Here is a 19,156-nt window from a genome sequence, read left to right as displayed (position 1 = left end):
CCTCATTTGCATAATGAGCATAATTATTGGACTCCCGCGCGCGTGTGCTGCACGCGGACCATCAAGCCCCATTTCTCCACGCTGCCTACCGTTGCTTGCGTCCTACTCGCGTGTCAATTAAATCTAACAACTTTTGATCGCCAAAATGCGCGATCACCCGCTCTTCTGACGCCTTGTTTCCGTGCACACACACACGCAACCTCCTCTCTCTCTCTTTCAGGGAATGCAACAATCTGCATCCACAATCTTTCGTGGCTTTGGAGCAGTGTTGTGCGATCAGCTGAATCTATGCACGCGCCAGCTCTTTCGATCGTGTATGCAGTTTGTGGTGAGGAGGGCATAAAACCAAACAAACTTTCCTCCTCGCTCGATGGCGTGTTGAGAGTATGTGAAGAGAGTTTAACAAGAGGGGTTGTGGCGGTTGACAAAACACTAGACACGTTCCCAAGCACGCAGGAGGACCGTTAAAAAGTGCTTAACACGGAGTTTAAGGGGCGGTTTAAGTACACTTGAGCCAACATCACATTTAAATTAGATCAAGATCGCAAACTTTGGCAAGCAAGGAAGCGACTTGTTGACAGAACATTTACAATTGCTGCTTGACCAACATTGGCAGCAAGAGGAGAAAACATGAGTCATAGTCGATGACTGTTTCATTTTCTGTCTCTTTTGTGTATCGACTACATCAGCCTATAGAAGCACACTATAAGAACATCCAATATATGATTGCTTTCGGATATTCCAATTTGTCGGAACTGAAAGCAACCTTAGCGTTAAGCAAGGGATCATAAAACTGAAGACCTTGGCCTCCGAGTGTCAACCATAAATCAATAGCTGATCAATAAAATTCAGTTAACAAGCAAAAGTAAACCAAAAAAAAACAACGGGGTCGAGGGATGTATATTCAAACACATTTCTACTAATTTGTGATCGTCCAGTTTTAATTTGTTTTTGCGCCGTACAAATTAAAAACCTATCCCCTACAGCAAAGTGTGTTTTTTTTCGGTGCCTAAAACTATAACCCAAAGCTCCCCCTGCTAAATCACGCTCCCATCGCCGAAGGGTATTTTAAATGAGCTGGGAAAAAGAGACCCAAAAAATGGATAACCCATCCCAAAAAAAGATCTTCCTCAAGCATCTCGCAACCATAATCCACCTTTCATCAGTTGGGCACGTTCGTATGCGATGAAGACGGGGAGAAAAAAAACATGTAAAATCTCCTTGAACAAGGACAAACACACTTTATCCATGTTTTTTTTTGCTCATCATTTCATCATAATCCCATCCGAGGTGGCGACACCAGGGGTTGAAAGCCCAATAAGCTCCATTACTTAGAGAGACACACTACGGCGATCGATTGAATTGATTGTTTTGCGAGACCTGATCGACCAATCCCTAGAAAGGCCATCCCGATAACGACCTACACGACCCGCGCAGTGCCGAAGATAAATTGAATATAACAATATCGCCTCCCTTCTCTCTCTCTCTCTCGAGCTAAGCACTACTCATCCACAGCGCAAAAGTGGGATGATGGGTACTTCTCGCGTGTAGATCATCACCAAAGGCATTAAGTGCTATCGTGGTGTGTCGATCGATCAAACGCTTCTTGTCGAGCGATACGTTTAATCCACCGCACCGTGCTTCTGCTAATCCTCCATAATCTCCAACAGAGAGAGCGCGAGAGAGAGGGAGGGGAGCAGCCCCTTGTAGAATCATGTCCTCTTTGAAGTTCGTGTCATCTACAGGCACTGAATAGGCCGGGAACGCAATGTGCTGTGTGCACTCAAGTCATTTAAATTAAAACTGGGTCATCAATTCTTCGTTGCCTTAGAAGATCACCCAATGTACTTTGTCTCGTTGTATCTTGAGTTTTGCATCCTCCATACACTCTACACTCGGAAAGCAATCGGTCACTTTAACAGCGTACAGCAAAGAATTGCGTTGACCTATAGCATTGCGCAGCGTTTGCCCTAGAGGGATTCAACGGACGCGAATCCAGGAAATCACGAACGACTTACGTTCTTGCGCTCAAGCGTGCCAGAGCGCTTGCCGTGGGCGGGTTTAGAAATCGTTAGAAGATTCTGGTGCCACACGAACCCATCCATATGTTGTGCGCCTATAGAAGCCGCAACGCGCAACCGCGATCACATTTTGCATGCGGTGGGAGGGCTTGACTTTAGCGTGACTTTACGGCCGTACAATGTCACATAGGAAAAGGAGCCGACGAATCGACAGCATTAGCAAGACAAGGCGGAAGGCCTTCTCTCGGTGGACATTAAAAGGTTAGGTGGCCTATTTCGAGCCTCCTCCTTAGGGGCATAAGAGATTGTGAAATAGATTACAATGTCTCGCTCATCTGATGTCTGAATACATTATCATGTTTTGTTCCACTTTACTGATTATATGTAATAGCTAATACATATGCTAAATACTTCCTATTTTTCTTCTCCCCCTCCAGTGAGCACCTATTCCGTACGATGGCCGACCTGGTCGTGAGCGAAGGATATGCCGCCGTCGGCTACGAGTACATCAACGTGGACGACTGCTGGCTGGAGAAGTCGCGTGGACCGCGCGGTGAGCTGGTCGCCGACCGGCGTCGCTTCCCCAGTGGCATGAAGGCGCTGGCCAATTACGTCCACGCCAAGGGCCTTAAATTCGGCATCTACGAAGACTACGGCAACTACACGTGTGCCGGCTATCCGGGCATTCTGGGCTTCTCGGCGAACGATGCCGCCCAGTTCGCTTCCTGGGACGTGGACTACGTCAAGCTGGATGGGTGCTACTCGCTGCCGATCGACATGGACCATGGGTATCCGGAGTTTGGCCGCAATCTGAATGCCACCGGGCGCCCGATGATCTACTCCTGCAGCTGGCCAGTGTATCAGATCTACGCCGGCATGAATGTGGGTTGAACGATGCGGGAGTTGAAGACGTAGAAGGTGAAACAAGTATCTAATTCTCTGTGTATCTCTCCTCCTCCATCCTCCGTCACAGCCCAACTACTCGTCCATCATTCAGCACTGCAATCTGTGGCGCAACTATGACGACATCCAGGACTCGTGGGCCTCGTTGGAGAGCATCATCGATTACTACGGCAACAATCAGGATGCCATCATCCCGAACGCTGGTCCAGGGCATTGGAACGATCCGGACATGGTAATGACAACAGACAACTCACCAGTGCCGCTAATGCTCAAGCTGTACTAACTTCTCTTTCCTTTCTGTCACTACAGTTGATCATCGGCAACTTCGGACTCAGCTACGAACAGTCCAAAACACAGATGGCGCTTTGGGCGATTATGGCTGCACCGCTGATGATGTCCGTTGATCTGCGCACGATTCGGCCCGAGTTTAAGGCGATTCTGCAGAACCGCAAAATTATTGCGGTCGATCAAGATCCGCTCGGCATCCAGGGGCGAAGAATCTATAAGGTATAAGGGGGGAATGGGGCTAAGCATACCAACGACTGCTTCGTAGTAAAACCGAACCCATGCTACAATATCCATCTCGCTTTTGCAGCACAAGGGCATCGAGATCTGGTCCCGGCCGATCACACCGATCTACCAAACGTACTACTCGTACGCGATCGCCTTCGTCAACCGGCGAACGGACGGCACCCCGTCGGATGTGGCCGTGACCCTGCGCGAGCTGGGCCTCATTTCGCCCACGGGCTACAGGGTTGAGGTAAGAGACAAATCGCCTATCGCGCCTATCCAAATCACGCATGACGCTAACAAATGCTTCGTACCACCTGTATTGTAGGACCTGTACGAGGAAGTCGACTACGGAGTGCTGAGCCCCCAGACCAAGATTAAGGTGAAGGTGAACCCATCGGGTGTGGTGATACTGCGGGCCGACGTTCAGCCGGAGCGTTTCTCCAAGAGACCGTACAATCCAATCTTCTATCGCTATCCTAACTAAACCACTAATGCCCGAATGCTAACTCCATCCCATCAGCAAAAGGCCCCATTTTTTAATGCTGTTAGAGAGGGTAGAGCAGACCAGGCGTAGATGTCGAAATTTGAATAACATAAACCCCCCGCTCGTTAGCAAAATACAAATATTTGTACACGCAGACACATACACATCCATCAGGCGATATTTCAGAAACAAGTTGTAGCAGTATGCAAAAGCATGGTGCGATTTGATAGTGATGTAAGCAAAACACACCACAGGAACACCCTTTTTGAGGGATAGCTTATCGGAAGAAGCAGCAGAAAGACAACAATCATGTGCCAGTTTTGATGGGAAAAAGAAACATAATTAAAGCCACATACACAGTGTACTTCTGTTCGCGCTGACAGACGAAGGAATAGACAAAATACTGCAATAGACCGACGACCGAGAGAAGGGTTACACCCTTTTTGCTTCAGGAGTAACCACCAACACACGGGGCGTTTATTAGCGTAGAATCCGATTGTGAACTAGCTATAGAAGAAGACGCATAAGAGCAACCAACACGATTCTTCTGCAGCCAACAAAACCAAATGGTGCTTTTCATACGAACGTGTGCTTCCGTGTACGTAGAGCGAGTATGCTTCCCCCCTGCACCGGGTGTGCACACTTTGGGTGTATAGTGGAAGCGCCACAGTGATATGATAACGTTACACGTTACGGTTTTTTTTATAAAACACAAGAATTTTTCCTTCCCGCGCCCTGTCGGGAAAGTAAAACACACCCACACCACCACCACAGCACGGTTGGCTAGTGCTAGCCAAACCGGAGTCTTCCTTGCCGAATCCCTGCCCTGTGTCCACTGTGCAGGGCGAGGGATTTTCCATCAGAATCCGTGGTGTATAATCTTGGTACGCACATAAGATTAGGTTTGTACATTGTATAATTTATGATACGGGACAGTCTGCCTCCCCCGGGAGGGTAACCGAGAGGGACGAGTGAAGTAGGTGATGATGTCCTTGTGTGTGTTTTTTTTTATTTCTTTAATAGTTTCCAAAACCAATTATTGAATAAATCAATTTGAGATAATGAATAAATAAATAAAACAGATACGAAACAACAACCACAGAATGCACGTTTGAGCAGCGGCAGCTAATTAGCAAACGACAATATTGAGAAATTTTATTACTTTAACTTATAAATAAGGTACGATTTTCTATTAATAAGATTTATTTTAAAAATAATAATTTTGGTCGAAAGAAGTGGCCTATAACTTGATTCTAGCAAAAAAATCCTTAAGCACCGAACAATTACATAAGTTGGCGCACAGTACAGTTTGTTTGGATAAAAATGAGTCGCGTGATGCCAGTCAAAACGTTCGACGATTTCAGAACCAATGCCTCAATTATTGGATCATTTGCGATAAGTTCTAGAGGGTATTTTAATATTACATATTTAACTTTAATAATAATAACAATTATATTACACATGGTTAATAACTCATATCATACCTGAAATTTCATATTTCAAAAAATATATCATAAAAAGCGAGGATAAAGAAAAAGAGTTCAATATAAATAAACAAACTAATCTTACATGATCAACCATTGAACATCAAACAACGCAAAACCAAGATAACCTAGATAAACGAGACTCTTCAAATATAGAGTAGGAACAAGGTCCCGAACATCAAGCATAAAACGACTTCCATAAGAGAGAATATTAAATTGAATTTAAGCGAAATTCGATTCGCTAAACGTGCTGGTACCTACAAAGCTATTAATATTTGCTCCCTCCACGTGAAGAAGAAAATCTTTTATAGAACAAAGAACAGAAGAACTTAAGCGACTAATGGTTAGGCTATTTATTTTTAATTGTTAAGAAATTACGCATTTGTGAACAAAAAGTAAGATTAAATGACTCTTCCTCCTTCATCACTTCGCAGAATATCAGTTGTATATGATGAATTATCGATTATCCAACTATCAAACATGACTTAACGTACTTATTGTAATACACTTGAAGCACCACTTGTTGTATTGCAAACAGAACGGTCAATCTATATAGAAACCTAATTAATCGAATCTTATCAAATAGTCATAAAAGTTTTCACTTTTTTACATACTACCAAGGCAGTTTCTATTTTTCATTACAAAACATATTTAATGTGCAACATATCCTATGAGTTTCATGGAGTTTATTACATTTGTAAAGATACAGACACTTTTGTAGTAGAAAAAAAAACGCTTTAAGACATAAAATTCGACGCATCGTAAAAAAAAAAAAAACAAAAAAACTTCAAAAAACAAATCTTATATTGACATATTGACAAATTGAAGGCGATGATGAATTGTAAATTCATTTGAATTAAAATGTAAATTTCAATTAAAGCCTTGAATTATACAAATTATAGTTTTTTAAACCTGACCTTTAGCAACACTTTTGAAGCATTTATGAAATTGAACAAACTGCTCTTACAACACAAAAAAATGCGAAGGCAGGCAAAACAAGTTCTCCCTGATATCTATCATAACTCGGTAGAACATATCGCGATCACTGTAAGCCTTTGCGTCGTGAACAACACTCCCCTCCCTCCTCACAACCAAACCGTAGCCAAAGTCCATCTATTGAACTCCAGACAGACACACAACTGCACCGGCAAGCACACCCTCCAACGACCGAGCAGCGCCGAGCGTGTCCAATATGCACCCGAGAGTAATGTTTATTTAATCAGCTGACCCCGCCATCTCCGTCTCCATCACAAGCTCGCGGATGCTGTACCCCGGGGAGTGTGGCCCGCGCGCGCGCACACACACCCAAGTTCTCGCTCTCGGTTCCAAAGTTCAACCGGCTGATGGTTTACTATGGCGCACAACTTCCTCGTGAAGGGAAGGCTCGTGGCGATCGGGAAAGCGTGCCCAGATCCGTTCTGTTCCAGAGGGCAATTGGTGGAGCGTGTTTGGGACATTGTTTACAAAGCTCAAGTAGAGCAAAGTTTGGAAATTGAAACCATGTTTCGTTCGGAATTTAAGTTCTGGTTCCATACGAACTCTCTTCTGTGTGTTGGGTGTACAGTGTCTTTATTTGCTTACTTTCAACACTTCCACGCTTGCTTATCTACGGTACATCTAGCCCTGGAGCTTTCCGGAGGTAGGACGTATGCCTGCAACACGTGCTTTTGAAGCCTTTGATTACATTCACTGTACAAATAGCGACAGGGCAGAAATGACAACCATTAAAAAAGGTCTCACCCTGACAGCGTTGACCGATCGGTTCAGATTGCAATAGGAAAACTTTGTTTACATACGACCAGATCTGGTTGACGGATAAAGGCGGATGGCAGGTGATTAGGTGCGAATGCAAGAAGATTTGCATGCTCTTGTCTCTTGTTATATATTCTGTTAAAGGTTTAGGTATGGTAAAAACTTTTTTAACTTCATTGATTTTATTAATTTATATTATATCCTTCGTTTGAGGATTTTTTATTTCAAATTTATCAATTTTGCCTGTGTAACTTACAAACACACAAACTCACAGAGGGATAAATTATCGAGCGTATTCAATATATTGTTATTTCCTTATTTAGAACTTTCCTTTGATGTTAATTTATTTATTTATTTATTTATTAACTTATTAATGACTATTTGTTGCCCTTACTTCCCAATTATACAATCACGATCCATCAACCTAAACCAAGTGCACACGCTATCCAGATGATGTAATTATCACCTTCGCATCAGTCGCTTGTCACGCTTTAATTTCTGTTTGAGTAGAAGCGAAAGCTAAAAAAACAACCCGCGTAACTTCAGCGACTGAGACCAGCAGCGTCTGTCTCTTCTAGAACGCGTCAAGGCGAAAACAATCCACCTTCCATCACTAAGTAGCAAGGCAAACGCGGGTTGTGATTGATTACCGTTGCATAAAGTTCTAGGCGATCGAGACGAGCCCCCTTGTGCCCCAGGAGGGGGTGTTGCGAAAACAGAGCCAGGTGTTTCCAAACCACAACAACCCGTTATCATCCTGCCGAGCGAGCGGTGTGATAAAAGTTATTCAACTGTGTTGTCATGTGGAGCGCGATTGCGGTTTGTTTTTCCCTCCAGCAGGCAACGGCAACAACATTGTTGCTAAGCTAAACACAACCCACCACCATTCGCAAAAAAGGAATGGCCGAATGGTTAACCCTTAATAAGGGTAGCACGACGATCGATGTTTGGTGTGGCTTGCAATACATTTTTATCTATTTTTAATATTTGTATAGCGATATTTAAAAAAATGTTTAAATAGTGATTTTAGTTGTTCAATTTAATTTCAATTTTAACCAGCATTTTTCAGCCACAAACACTTTTATTTACAATAACCCAAATGCCTGTTCAACGACACCTACCGCTGTGTGATGCCGTTGCACTTTGCAAGACTCAGCCGATCAAGTGATCGTATTAATTTCATAATGCAATTAGCAACAGCGATCGCGTCCATTTTCATTCGCCCATCAACGAATTGTGTTGTCGAGAGCAAGCCCCCTAGGGATACCGGTTTGATTATCAACGACAAATTTCCCCCTGAGCGGAGCTGCTGGGGGCTGCTGGTTTACTCATGGGACGATGTTGTCAAACGAACGATAAACGTGTTTGTTTACTCCCCGAGTTTCTTGTTGCGTGCGCGAGAAGGGATGGTTTGTCGAAAAACCCTCCTCCCATCAACAATTAGTGCGATCGCGTAAGCTACCCATTTAGATCAAGTTACTTTTGTGCTGTGATAAAGTACCCAAAATTATTTCTTTTTTTTTCAAAAAGAATGCTCAAAGTCACTGCGACAAAACAAACACGGCATTTGATTAAACACACCCCGTGCTTGGTGTGGTGTGTGTTGGAAGAGCGTAAGCAAACAAATTAATTTATATTTAGCAAATGAGTGCAACTTGAGCGAGTAGCAAGACACAGGGAAGGTGTGAAATATTGTTATTTTTTAACTTTCCCTTCTCTGACGTACATCTTTTGCGAGGTTGCATATCTGCGGTGGTTCAAAGCTCAAACAATACACGACACAAAAGAAGGAGTGGCCCCCAATAATCGTGACGTAAAAGTGTGCGCGTGGTTAAAGGCATAACACGGAAAACATATTTTTGGTGACAAAAGGTGAAAAAACTGTCCCAAAGAAACGCTTTCGGCGGGCATCAAATTGTTGTTCTCATATTAGAGTTTGCATGCTCTCGCCATAACAAACGGACACTGCTCTTACTCCACTCCTTGGAGTGTGTGAGCCGAGACTGGTTGGCGACCGAAATGGGATCGGCTCAAGATGTAAGAAGATGCGGCCGACTGCCAGGCCCGCTTGATTAAAATGACCTCCCGGTACGATGAGTTTCAATTTCGGTCGATTAAAGTGTTATGCCAACCGGGTCGGATCCAGCCAGGACGTTCGGGCACCTCGGACTGTGGTGGTTCTGCACTGACCCAAATGTTTGGAAGCTCATCCGTATCCAGCTCGAACATTCTACGGATCGCGTTCGATTCCAGAAGGGTACACACGCGCGCGAGTTGGCATTGAAAAGCAAGTCCATAAATTAGTAGCCCCATCAGGGGGAAAGGTGGCGGGACTATCTGGCGAACGATTTTTCGCTGATAAGACAATTTAGTGTACCGCAAACAATCAAGATTAATTGGGATGGGAGGAGTAAAGGCTTCATATGCCAACAATGACCTGGTTGCTTGTGGTTGATTTATTGTTGAGTATGTGTATGTTTTTGTACTTGATAATAGACAGTAAATGGGATACACATACCAACTTAGAATCTGCTACGTAAGAAAACCGGAAAAAAAACTTAATTCATTGTCTTGAGATTATATCGTAGTAAAAAAAAACCCATTAACCTACGATCGTAAAACCGGAAACTACGTAAACAACACATTGTTCTACCAATGACCGATGCCCTCCTGAGATCAGGTATTTCCACCCCTAATTAGGTCAGTCAGAAAACTTGATAATACTGGTTAAGATAGGCAAATTGAGATGCTTTACGTCACCTGAATGTGGTTTTTACATGGTTTTAACGCTGTCAGTGACGTCGTAAACTACTTGAGCACTTTAGATTGGAACCGCAAACATAATTTGCACGAAATCGTCTGATAAAACACTCCAAATGGAACACTTCCTTGGATCTTTCTTATGGGTATTCATCTTCATATGATGAAAATTGGACTCTATCTAATTCCTGTTGGATTTGTTCAACAAGAGTGCTATAGCGTCAAATTCCCATTACATTAAGCTCATTTCACGAAAGAAACAGTCAATAAAGTGTCCCACAGCTATGAGAACTCCTGGAAAAAACCCTGTAATGCAAACTTCACTGCTTCAGAGGACGGCAAATTTTTCAAGCAACGGAACGAATAGAAGAAATTCAGTTCCCTGTGGGCCAGTTTTCAGGGCGAAAACATTCATTTTACACTTATACTCATTTTTAGATAACAGTCCAATGTTTGGTGGAAAAAAAACAGTTTTTTGGCTTTTTTAATCAAGTGACGTATAGGACTTTTTTCGCCTTTATTGTTTGGCAACAGTGTTATTGATGTTGATGTAAAGCTGGGAATAATTTGGGTAATTTGGGAATGGAGAGCTTGTTGAGCGTTATTTACAAAAATACAAAATACATGTTTTTTTTTTTGCTTTTTCGTAGTATAAAACGTAAATTTGCTTTCCTCAATAATTGTAAAACTTGGACGGGTGAATATTAACACTGGTCGAGGACAATAAAAATGTTCTGGAACAGTACAGTCTACAAGATGTCCAGATCATCCAGGAATTGGCCATGAAATTTGTATTGCGTAATAGTGCACTCCAGCTTCCTTTTAAAAGGATGTTATAAATGAAAAGCAAGCACTCACGGAGTAAATTGGCAAGATAATGGGAAAAATGCAACTTATTGCTCAAAAGCATGTAAAAAATTAAATAGAAAAATGTCTACAATTAAATTAGACTCGTAACATTCTAAAGTTTTTGATCTAAGAATATCCCGGAAAAAAGGTCACACGGGCCAAATAGATTTAGCTCGCGAGCCGGACTTTGCCAAGCCCTGCTATATATTACATTGTTCGTAGTCATTGTAATTTAGCCCACATTGTGTTTAAGAAGTATTAAGTGCATTTGATTGTATGATAAATTAGATGGCGGGCTCACCAAAATTTTTCTAAAAATGGCAATGATAAGGATTGTAAAGGTGTACTCATTATTAGTGTTAGTGAAAAGAGAGATCATAATCAGCCATGACATTTTGACAACATGATCAGAGAGATCATAAACATCCAAGACAACATGACATTTTGTGGTCTAGGCATCTTCCGGATCGCTTGTAACAGCTTCTTAGTACTGCAACAGGAATTAAATGCGTCCCGGGCCTCATTTACTCGTTTGCTATTTACGGTGAAAACCCTACAATAACAGTGGAAAGTTTCCTTGCCACTAGGCAAACAAACAGCCAAAGACTCATGTAACACTTGCTGCCCCTGCTCTTGCGTACGTCAACCCAATCAAGGCCCAGAATAATCTAATCTCCGGCTGAAATTAATGTTGATGAGAATTTTCAAACAAACCGGACCAAAGTGTTAGCAAAAGTGTGCGCAGCGAAACCCTTCGAAAGTCCGTTTCATTTGTTTCATCATTTGCATCATTTTCAAGAATGTCCATACCATATGTAAAAATCCTTCTTTCATGTGACACAAACTCATGACAAATCTTGCTCACGTGTTGCAAAAGCACGGGTCAGTTTCGTTGGATCATAGGAGACCACTTTTCTAAAAATAAAGCAATCTCAAGGATAGTTAGGAGTGTTACATGCAGTGTTATGCGTTTATGCGATGGGGGGGTTGGACAGACCAGGGCCAGATAGGGCTGGAAGGCAGGTCAGGTCAACTTACGGTTGGTGGACGACGGGTAGTAGCGCTGATTTGCATCCGCGTGGCGCGTGAGAGTTTCCTCGCCGCCTTGTGCCATTTTCGGCTCATTTGTGGTCGCAATCGGCGCCATATCTCGCTGCACTGGCGTCTATGTTCTAATCTATTCAGCTGATTCAAAGGCCCGAACACTACTTCAACAAGTTCCGGAGGGCAATGGAAGAAAACCACCAGCTAGAACACTTCCTGTTTATTGTTGCTGCTACTGCTGTTTGGGTACTCGGCAATGCCTTCACTGTTTTGTTCGCCTTCTCACCTTCACTGGTGTCACAGCCGGAAACAGGCACAAACAGACAAACACACAGAGACCGAGTGGCGCTTCAAGGACGTTCACTGTTTTGGGGCGCTTTTCGCTGAGTTTTAGAAAACCTTGATTAGGGCCAGTTATTTTCACTTCCTGTTCGCACTTTTCTTTGACCAGCTGTGATAGCCAAACAAATGCACTCGCTTGGCCGTAGCGAAGAATGGATCTCTGAGAAGCGAACCAAAAACAAAACACCAGCCTACTGAGAATGGAATGGAGCCCCGTGCGTTTGTGTGTGTGTTTTTTAGGAACTATTTTCTTCTCCCCCGACAAAGAAGAACAACAAATCCTACAGGATTGGATCGCTTTTGCTCTCTCACACACTCTCTCTTTGTTGTTTATATTCCAGCTCAATATGCACCACCGTTGCAGTGTTGCAAATGCACTTGCACACCTGCAGCCTGTGAGATCGATTCACGCGGGGATATAAAAAGAAGAAGGAGCTGTCCTCTCTGTTTGTTTCCGCACCGGACGGGCAGGCGCACCATACACGATTGCATTCAGCGTGTGCACTGTACAGTGGACAGACCCCGACGCGCTCTCCGCTCTAGTAGGCGAAAACACTAACACGCACTCTCTCCTTTTCTATCACTCGCACTTGCTGTCGCGCGGTGTCTCTTTCGCTCGCGGCAATGGCAGAGGCTAGTTTTGCGCGCTCACTCTATCACACACACGCGCGCGGTAGTGTGTTCCGCAATTCTACACCAAGCAAACAAAAAAAAAAGTGGCTCCGCGCGTTGTCGTTGACCGTTGGGAAGGTTATTAAACTGTTATTGTTTTCGTTCTTCTACGCAGAAAACCGCGGCCGAGATTCAGTGGGGATGCTGCTGCTGGCTGGGGCTTCTCGATCAATCGAAGCTTGGATGCGAACTGTCAGCGAACACACCGCGGTGGTGGTGGCGCCGGCCCAAACAATGCGGTGTCTCTTCTTTACCTTCACGTGCAAAGACCACACACTGCCGTGTGTCGATTGGAAGGGCAAACACACACAAACACGCACACACAGCCAGCTGTTATGGCTGATAACGCACCGACACGTACACGTACGAAGGGGATTCTCCTTTTCGACGGAATATTTCGATTACCCGAGCGCGCGCCCACAGTCAACACATGCAAGCCGGTTTGTTTGTTTCGCTCAATCTCGCACAAGATTAGCGCCCTATATTAAGACTGACCTTAACCTTACTTTCGAAGCACTTTTCTACACCCTGCCCTTTTCCTCTTTCTTTTCAGTTGTCTTCCTTCCTTTCGCTGAAATGATCGGAAGAGGTGTGTTCGATTAGCTTCCTCAGATCGAAACAGTTCTGGCCACGGATGCGATGGAAGGATGGTAAGGTTGTTGCTACTTCCAAGCCGCCACACCGCTGTCGGTGTGTTAAAGCCAGCTTAGAATCGTTTTTGGTTTGCTTAGTATAGGGTTAGCGCAGCACACGACGCGCACACCTTCTTGCAGCAACCCGGCGCTGTCGCCTTGGCAACCGCTCCAGCAGGAAATTAGTTGTTTTCACACAATGGCCCCGTGTTCAATCGCACTCTAGAGAAAGTTGCACACTTGCACTGTACTTTTACGACTGAATTGAATGTATGGCTTTGGTTGGACAGTTCGCGCACAGTCCGCTTCACCCCGCCTTCACGAAGGATATATTTAAAAATAATTCTTAACCGACTCGCACCGAGCGCACAAATCAAATGCGGCGGGATCCGGCAGAGATGAACGAGTTCGACTTTGCTCCCATTTGCCGAACGCGGGGACCGCACATAGAGCGGTGTGAAGATGTGTGTGGCGCTTGGGGGGAGAGCAGCGCGACAAACGCGTACCAACGACGATGTGCGAGAGTACGCGTGAAGGTTCCTCTTTGCGCGGCACAGATCGCAGTAAGTAAATGTGCCTTTAGGGGTTGGCCGATACCGGAGGCCGTCCGAAGAGCGCATTAGAACACGAGAGGTAGAGGTCGATCGCGCGCTGATGCGTGATTTTTGTATTGTGCGCGGCTTAAGGCGCATGCTGGGGTTTCCGCGTCTTTCTGCTGAGCTGTGATCGTGATACAACGGGTCCTGTTTTAATAACTTTTCTTTTCATTTTCAGTACAAAGCAAAAAAAGGCAAACAAATAATATTCGAATGCTAGTTACTCAAAGGAATATTTCCGTAATAGAAACAAGCGGCTTCAACGGACGGTAATGAGCTGGGTTTCCCGACATAAAGACTCAAAGTCTTTGAAAACCAAAGCAAGGCTAAAAAGTAACTAATACATACACACATGACAAGAAACAACTGAATAAAAACATCCGGGAACCAGGACAGAACTGGTATTGGAAACCATTACCAGGAACAGTATCGCTTCAGGATCAATTACAAAACCAGAATGAGTACAGAAATAGTTACACTGATGGTATCAGCTCAATATCAGTTCTAGGACCGATATGAATTCAATTACTAGTGAATAAAGGTGTCCCCCGAGATACGACTGTATTTGGGACCGAAAAAATGGCCCAAAGCAAGGCGTAAGTCGAAATAGTCGTATGTCGAATATCTGTCAAAGTTAAGTTTAAAACCAAAGTTGAAGAGGCGAAATCTATGATATCGTGATTTTTATTTGAAATAATGTTTGATAATGTATTAATTTTACACCGAAAGTCGTTTACGTGATATAAATATCAAAGATCGGCTAGTTGTAGAATCTTTGGAAATGTATTTGTAACGGTTTTCAGCACAGAAATTCAAAAAAATACATAAATTTCTTCTCACTGACAACTTTTCACTGTCAAAATCAAAATCGTCGTATCTGCGAATCGTCGTAACTCGAGGGGGTCGTAACTCGGGGGACGCCTGTACTAATACTAGTGATGGGGAACATGAAGTTTTCGTCGGAATCGATTACAGGTAGCTTCGAAGTTTTCTGGAATTGATTCCTGATATTAGCTCCGGAATCAGTTTCCGGAATCGATTCCGGAATCTGCATCGGCTCCAAAATCTGCTTCGAAATCGGAGTCGGGTTCGACATCTCCATAAAAATAAGAGTTTGGGTCCAATGATTAAGTTTATTGAGAACTGCAAAGAATCAAAAATTTTCGTTTCGTAAACTTCTTATTTTAATTCAAGAACTGATTCTCATTCCAGAGCTAACTCAAATTCTAATGTCAATTCTCATTATGTTTCCGGAGCAAATTGTGCAACAACATTTTGGAGCCGAATCAGACTGTAAAGAGCGCACCCACAACTCCGATCCGACTCCGACTATTGTTATTCCGATTCCGACTTCGGTAAAATGGAACCACTAGATCCGCCCCGAGTCGGAGTCGTCCGGAGTCGCCTGGAGTCGTCCGAGGTCGTCCGGAGTCGTAAGGAGTCGTTGGGAGTTTTCCGGAGTCGTTGGGAGTCTTCCGGAGTCATCCGGAGTCGTTCGGAGTAGCCCGGAGTCGTCAGGAGTCGTCCGGAGTCGTCCGGAGTCGTTCGGAGTCGTCCAGAGTCGTCCGGAGTCGTCCGGAGTCGTTCGGAATCGGTTCGGAGTTGGTCGGATTCCGAACGACTCCGGAGGAATCCGACTCCGAACGACCCCGGGTGACTCCAGACGACTCCGGACGACTAAGGCTCCGAACGACTAAGGCTCCGGATGTCTCCGACTCCGGACGACTCCGAACGACTCTGGATGACTCCGGACGACTCGGGGTATCTCCGGACGACTCCGACTCCAGACCACTCCGACTCCGGGCGATTCCGGACGACTCTGGGCCATTATGGACGATTCCGAACGATTCCGGATATTGCAGCGCGGACCCACCTTCCGGAGTCGAAACCGAATTTATTGGAGTCGGATCGGAGTCGACTCCGGATTTTTGCCAACTTTACCCATCACTAAGGCAGCGGTAATCGCTGATGCGGGCGTGCGTGCGTTTTCTGAAAATGTATGGAATTTGACACCCGCAGCGGGTGACAGTTTGGAACCGCATGCGTTAGAATAAAAAAAAATTGATTTTTCTGCACGCACGCCCGCACGCCCGCAGTAGCGATTACCGCTGCCTAATTCAGACTAGCCAATAGTTATGAGCGGGTCGACCCGAAACTTTCGGGTCGGAGCCATCCGTAAGCAACCCGGAGTTATTCGGGTCGACCTGAAAGGTACAAGTAGGTTCAGTAGGTGCAAGGACTCCGGTAGGTGCAAGAAAGTATAAGCGACTCCGACCCGTTGGTGCAGCGAGTTCGGTTCCGGTCGAGTCAAGGAAGTTTCATTACCCGACCCGAACTCGTTTCACCCGCGCATTGGATTTGATTGGCTCACCCACTGCACCTACGTGCCGTAATCGAATCCGACTGACTCCCACCCGACACCGGGTCGGGTCGTGAAATGAATCATATTACCCACCACTACTAGCCAACGAATAAAATTGAATTAGCAATGTCCTGAAGATAACATTTGTAGTGTTTCTTACTCGATATTGGTAGTTTTGGCGATTGTTCAAAGTGTGCTTTTCTAGTCAGTAAAATGAGTGCAGAGTTTTGCGAACCTCATTTTCCTCAACTTTATATATAAAAATTAGTAACATTATTTCGCTTTGTAACCGGCAACGCAACGCTTTCTACCCTATTCAAAAAAACGCGCGCGCTTTTTGCCCTCCAAAGCCTTACAACAGTTCTCCCCCAGGGGTTTGACATTTCATCAGGCTGTCAAAAGCCCCAACCCAAACAACAACAAAACCCATCCAAACACAATTTCCCACACTACTCGCGCAATCCCAAAACCGTTCCGGCCCAAAAAATGGGGAAAAATAAGCATGGAAAACGGAAGCAGTACCTCAACAACGTGGACGTTCCCGTATCGAAAACGACCGCAAACGTGCTGAAATCATCTGCCGGTGAAAATGTGCTACCACCACCGCCGGCTAAATCAATCCTAAAACCGTCCGTACCTGCATCTTCCACCCGACCATCCTCAAAACTGCAAGCTCCGTCGGCTACAACTTCCGCCGGAGCGGGAGGTTCGGCAGCAACTTCCGGCGGTGGTGCTACGAAATACAAACAACCGGAACTGCACACAACGCTCGGTCTTAGTAAACGGATCGAGACGGTCCAAAAGATGGAAGCTCCCTCGATTAACAGCATCGGCCAGCTGACCCCGAGCAGTAAAAAGCGCGTAAATGCAATGGTAAGGGAAAATCATACACCAAACTCACGGAACTGTTGCCTAATACGCTTCCCCGTTCCCTGTAGGTCACAAAACATCTGAACCATCTGTACGACCAGGTCGTGTTTAAGAAGCTGGCACCGGTGAACGTGAACGATACGGTGCTGGTGCCGACCACCCGCAGCCGGCTCGGTGACGCCAAGGCCCGGTACGTGTTCAAGGACAAAAAAGACCCAGAACCGGTGCTGAGCGACTATCTGCGCCCGATACCGCCGTTTACGTTTCACTTTGTGCCGCACATTCCGACCGCCCAGCTGGGCCGCGTCGCTGCCGGTGACTCGTGGAACAACTTCCACAACATCGAGTACGTGATGCGGATCATGGAGGAGCACTGAGCAGGGTGAGGTAGGCAACACATGATCGCTAGGAGTTTTCTCTTTTTATGAGCATTTATTGAATTGATTGGGGGGAGGGGTTGTTTCCACGGAAACGAACATTTGTGGAACCGTAATTGTTGCAATACAAACATGTACGAATTATCCGCATCGTCTTGTTCACCATTAGGCGACCGACGGAGAGCGCTAAGATACATTCAGCGGTGCTACCTTGTGTTGGGTGTATTTGTTTTATTTTCTATTTTGAAGTATTGTTAGCATGATTTAGTATCTCTTACTTGCATTAATTTTGAACTATTCCTCTTCCTTACACCTTCAATATACTCTCGACAAACCATTGCCTCACCATCATCACTCTCATCACAGCTGTTCTATGTTTCGTACGGTTTTGCCATCACTGCCTTTTCTCCACCGTCCACAGATAAATTAAAAGGCCTTTTTTGGCTTAATACAAAACACACACATACCAACATAGGTACTTGCAAGTACTAGCAGCTGCTGGAAGGCTTAAATGTAGAAGAGAAAGTTACTTTAAGGAATCAAAAATAAGGGAAGAAACAAAAGAAACAATCAGTATACACGTACACGTAATTCGAATTGTGTTATCGAATAAAAAAAACAATGCGCACCTTCCTATCTTAACCTTGAGTTGTTCACAGTCACATGCAATTGCCGTTAGTTTCATCACTTAGCTTCATTTTTTCCCGGGGTTGAGGAAGATTAACGGGAACTGAGCTTCCCTGCTTGCCCAACCCAAAACCCGATTCTCTCTGTCCAATTACCGATTGATTCCGATTTTAGCACATCGTTCGAGTCTTTCTGGTTATATTTTATGTTTTTTTCTTTAACGTGGGAGACATACGACAAAGGTTTTCTATCATTCTATCATCATTAATACACATACGTTTCACTTCCGCAACCCGGTTCGCTCGCTACGTTAACATTCCGTTACGATTTTTGGAGTAAAGTATTTAAATTGCAAGTTTAGATTGATCAATGATCGCTCCGCTTCTCTTGATCTCGCCTTAAATTGTGTGCTTAGCGAATTGCTTCGTTTTAGACATTATTTCCTTCTCCAACGGCCCACACGTGCACTAAAAATGATACAAAAATGATATAAACAAAAAGCTCAATGCACACAGCAGGTACTAGACAAAGGAGAGCGGGAAACAAAAATGATAAAACCAAAATTACAACACTAACCACACATTTTATTGAGAACATTAAACCCAGCAGAAATTAATTGTAAAGAAAACAAAAATAAACGTAAAGTCTTCTTTGTTGGAAGAATGAATAAAAGAAAACTGTAAAACTATAAAATTAATGCAATTAAAGTAGCAAGTAATAAATGAAAGGTAAAAACAACGAGACAGTGTGAGGACCGTCCGTCGGCCCACACACTTCCCTACGTCATGATACTTTTTTTGTATGAGAAACTATTTAATAACTAAAAGCATAATCAACAAAAACTGTTACCAGTTGTGCTGTGCGTTTG

General features: G+C 44.4%; 3 protein-coding genes across 5 annotated transcripts in view; 2 read left to right on the top strand and 1 right to left on the bottom strand.

Moving 5' to 3' along the window:
- The window catches only part of LOC120900627 (alpha-N-acetylgalactosaminidase), a 49,211-nt gene extending 44,189 nt beyond the window's left edge, over window positions 1-5,022 (top strand). For both annotated transcript variants that reach the window (XM_040307897.1, XM_040307896.1), the window contains exons 3-7: window positions 2,459-2,903; window positions 2,995-3,156; window positions 3,234-3,431; window positions 3,520-3,684; window positions 3,763-5,022. In XM_040307897.1, the coding sequence (XP_040163831.1) occupies window positions 2,459-2,903; window positions 2,995-3,156; window positions 3,234-3,431; window positions 3,520-3,684; window positions 3,763-3,921 (1,129 nt within the window). In that variant the 3' untranslated portion in view covers window positions 3,922-5,022. The remainder of the gene's footprint in view (window positions 1-2,458; window positions 2,904-2,994; window positions 3,157-3,233; window positions 3,432-3,519; window positions 3,685-3,762) is intronic.
- The window catches only part of LOC120900626 (6-phosphofructo-2-kinase/fructose-2,6-bisphosphatase-like), a 71,738-nt gene extending 58,990 nt beyond the window's left edge, over window positions 1-12,748 (bottom strand). The window contains exon 1 of the mRNA XM_040307893.1: window positions 11,805-12,748. Within this exon, the coding sequence (XP_040163827.1) occupies window positions 11,805-11,913 (109 nt within the window). The 5' untranslated portion in view covers window positions 11,914-12,748. The remainder of the gene's footprint in view (window positions 1-11,804) is intronic.
- Window positions 12,749-12,768: 20 nt separating this feature from the next.
- Window positions 12,769-19,026, top strand: LOC120900629. 2 transcript variants are annotated; one of them, XM_040307899.1, is made up of 4 exons: window positions 12,769-13,264; window positions 13,378-14,385; window positions 16,765-17,287; window positions 17,353-19,026. In XM_040307899.1, exons 3-4 carry the CDS (start codon window positions 16,901-16,903, stop codon window positions 17,659-17,661), a joined length of 696 nt encoding a protein of 231 aa, XP_040163833.1. In that variant the 5' UTR covers window positions 12,769-13,264; window positions 13,378-14,385; window positions 16,765-16,900; the 3' UTR covers window positions 17,662-19,026. The 2 variants fall into 2 exon arrangements, with proteins under 2 accessions (XP_040163833.1, XP_040163834.1); XM_040307900.1 differs by lacking the exons at window positions 12,769-13,264; window positions 13,378-14,385 and having other exon boundaries at window positions 16,716-17,287.
- Window positions 19,027-19,156: the final 130 nt, after the last annotated feature.

The sequence above is a fragment of the Anopheles arabiensis genome, chromosome 3, assembly GCF_016920715.1.
Source record: "Anopheles arabiensis isolate DONGOLA chromosome 3, AaraD3, whole genome shotgun sequence".
Lineage (NCBI taxonomy): Eukaryota > Metazoa > Arthropoda > Insecta > Diptera > Culicidae > Anopheles > Anopheles arabiensis.
This window is presented reverse-complemented; position numbering and strand designations above follow the sequence as displayed.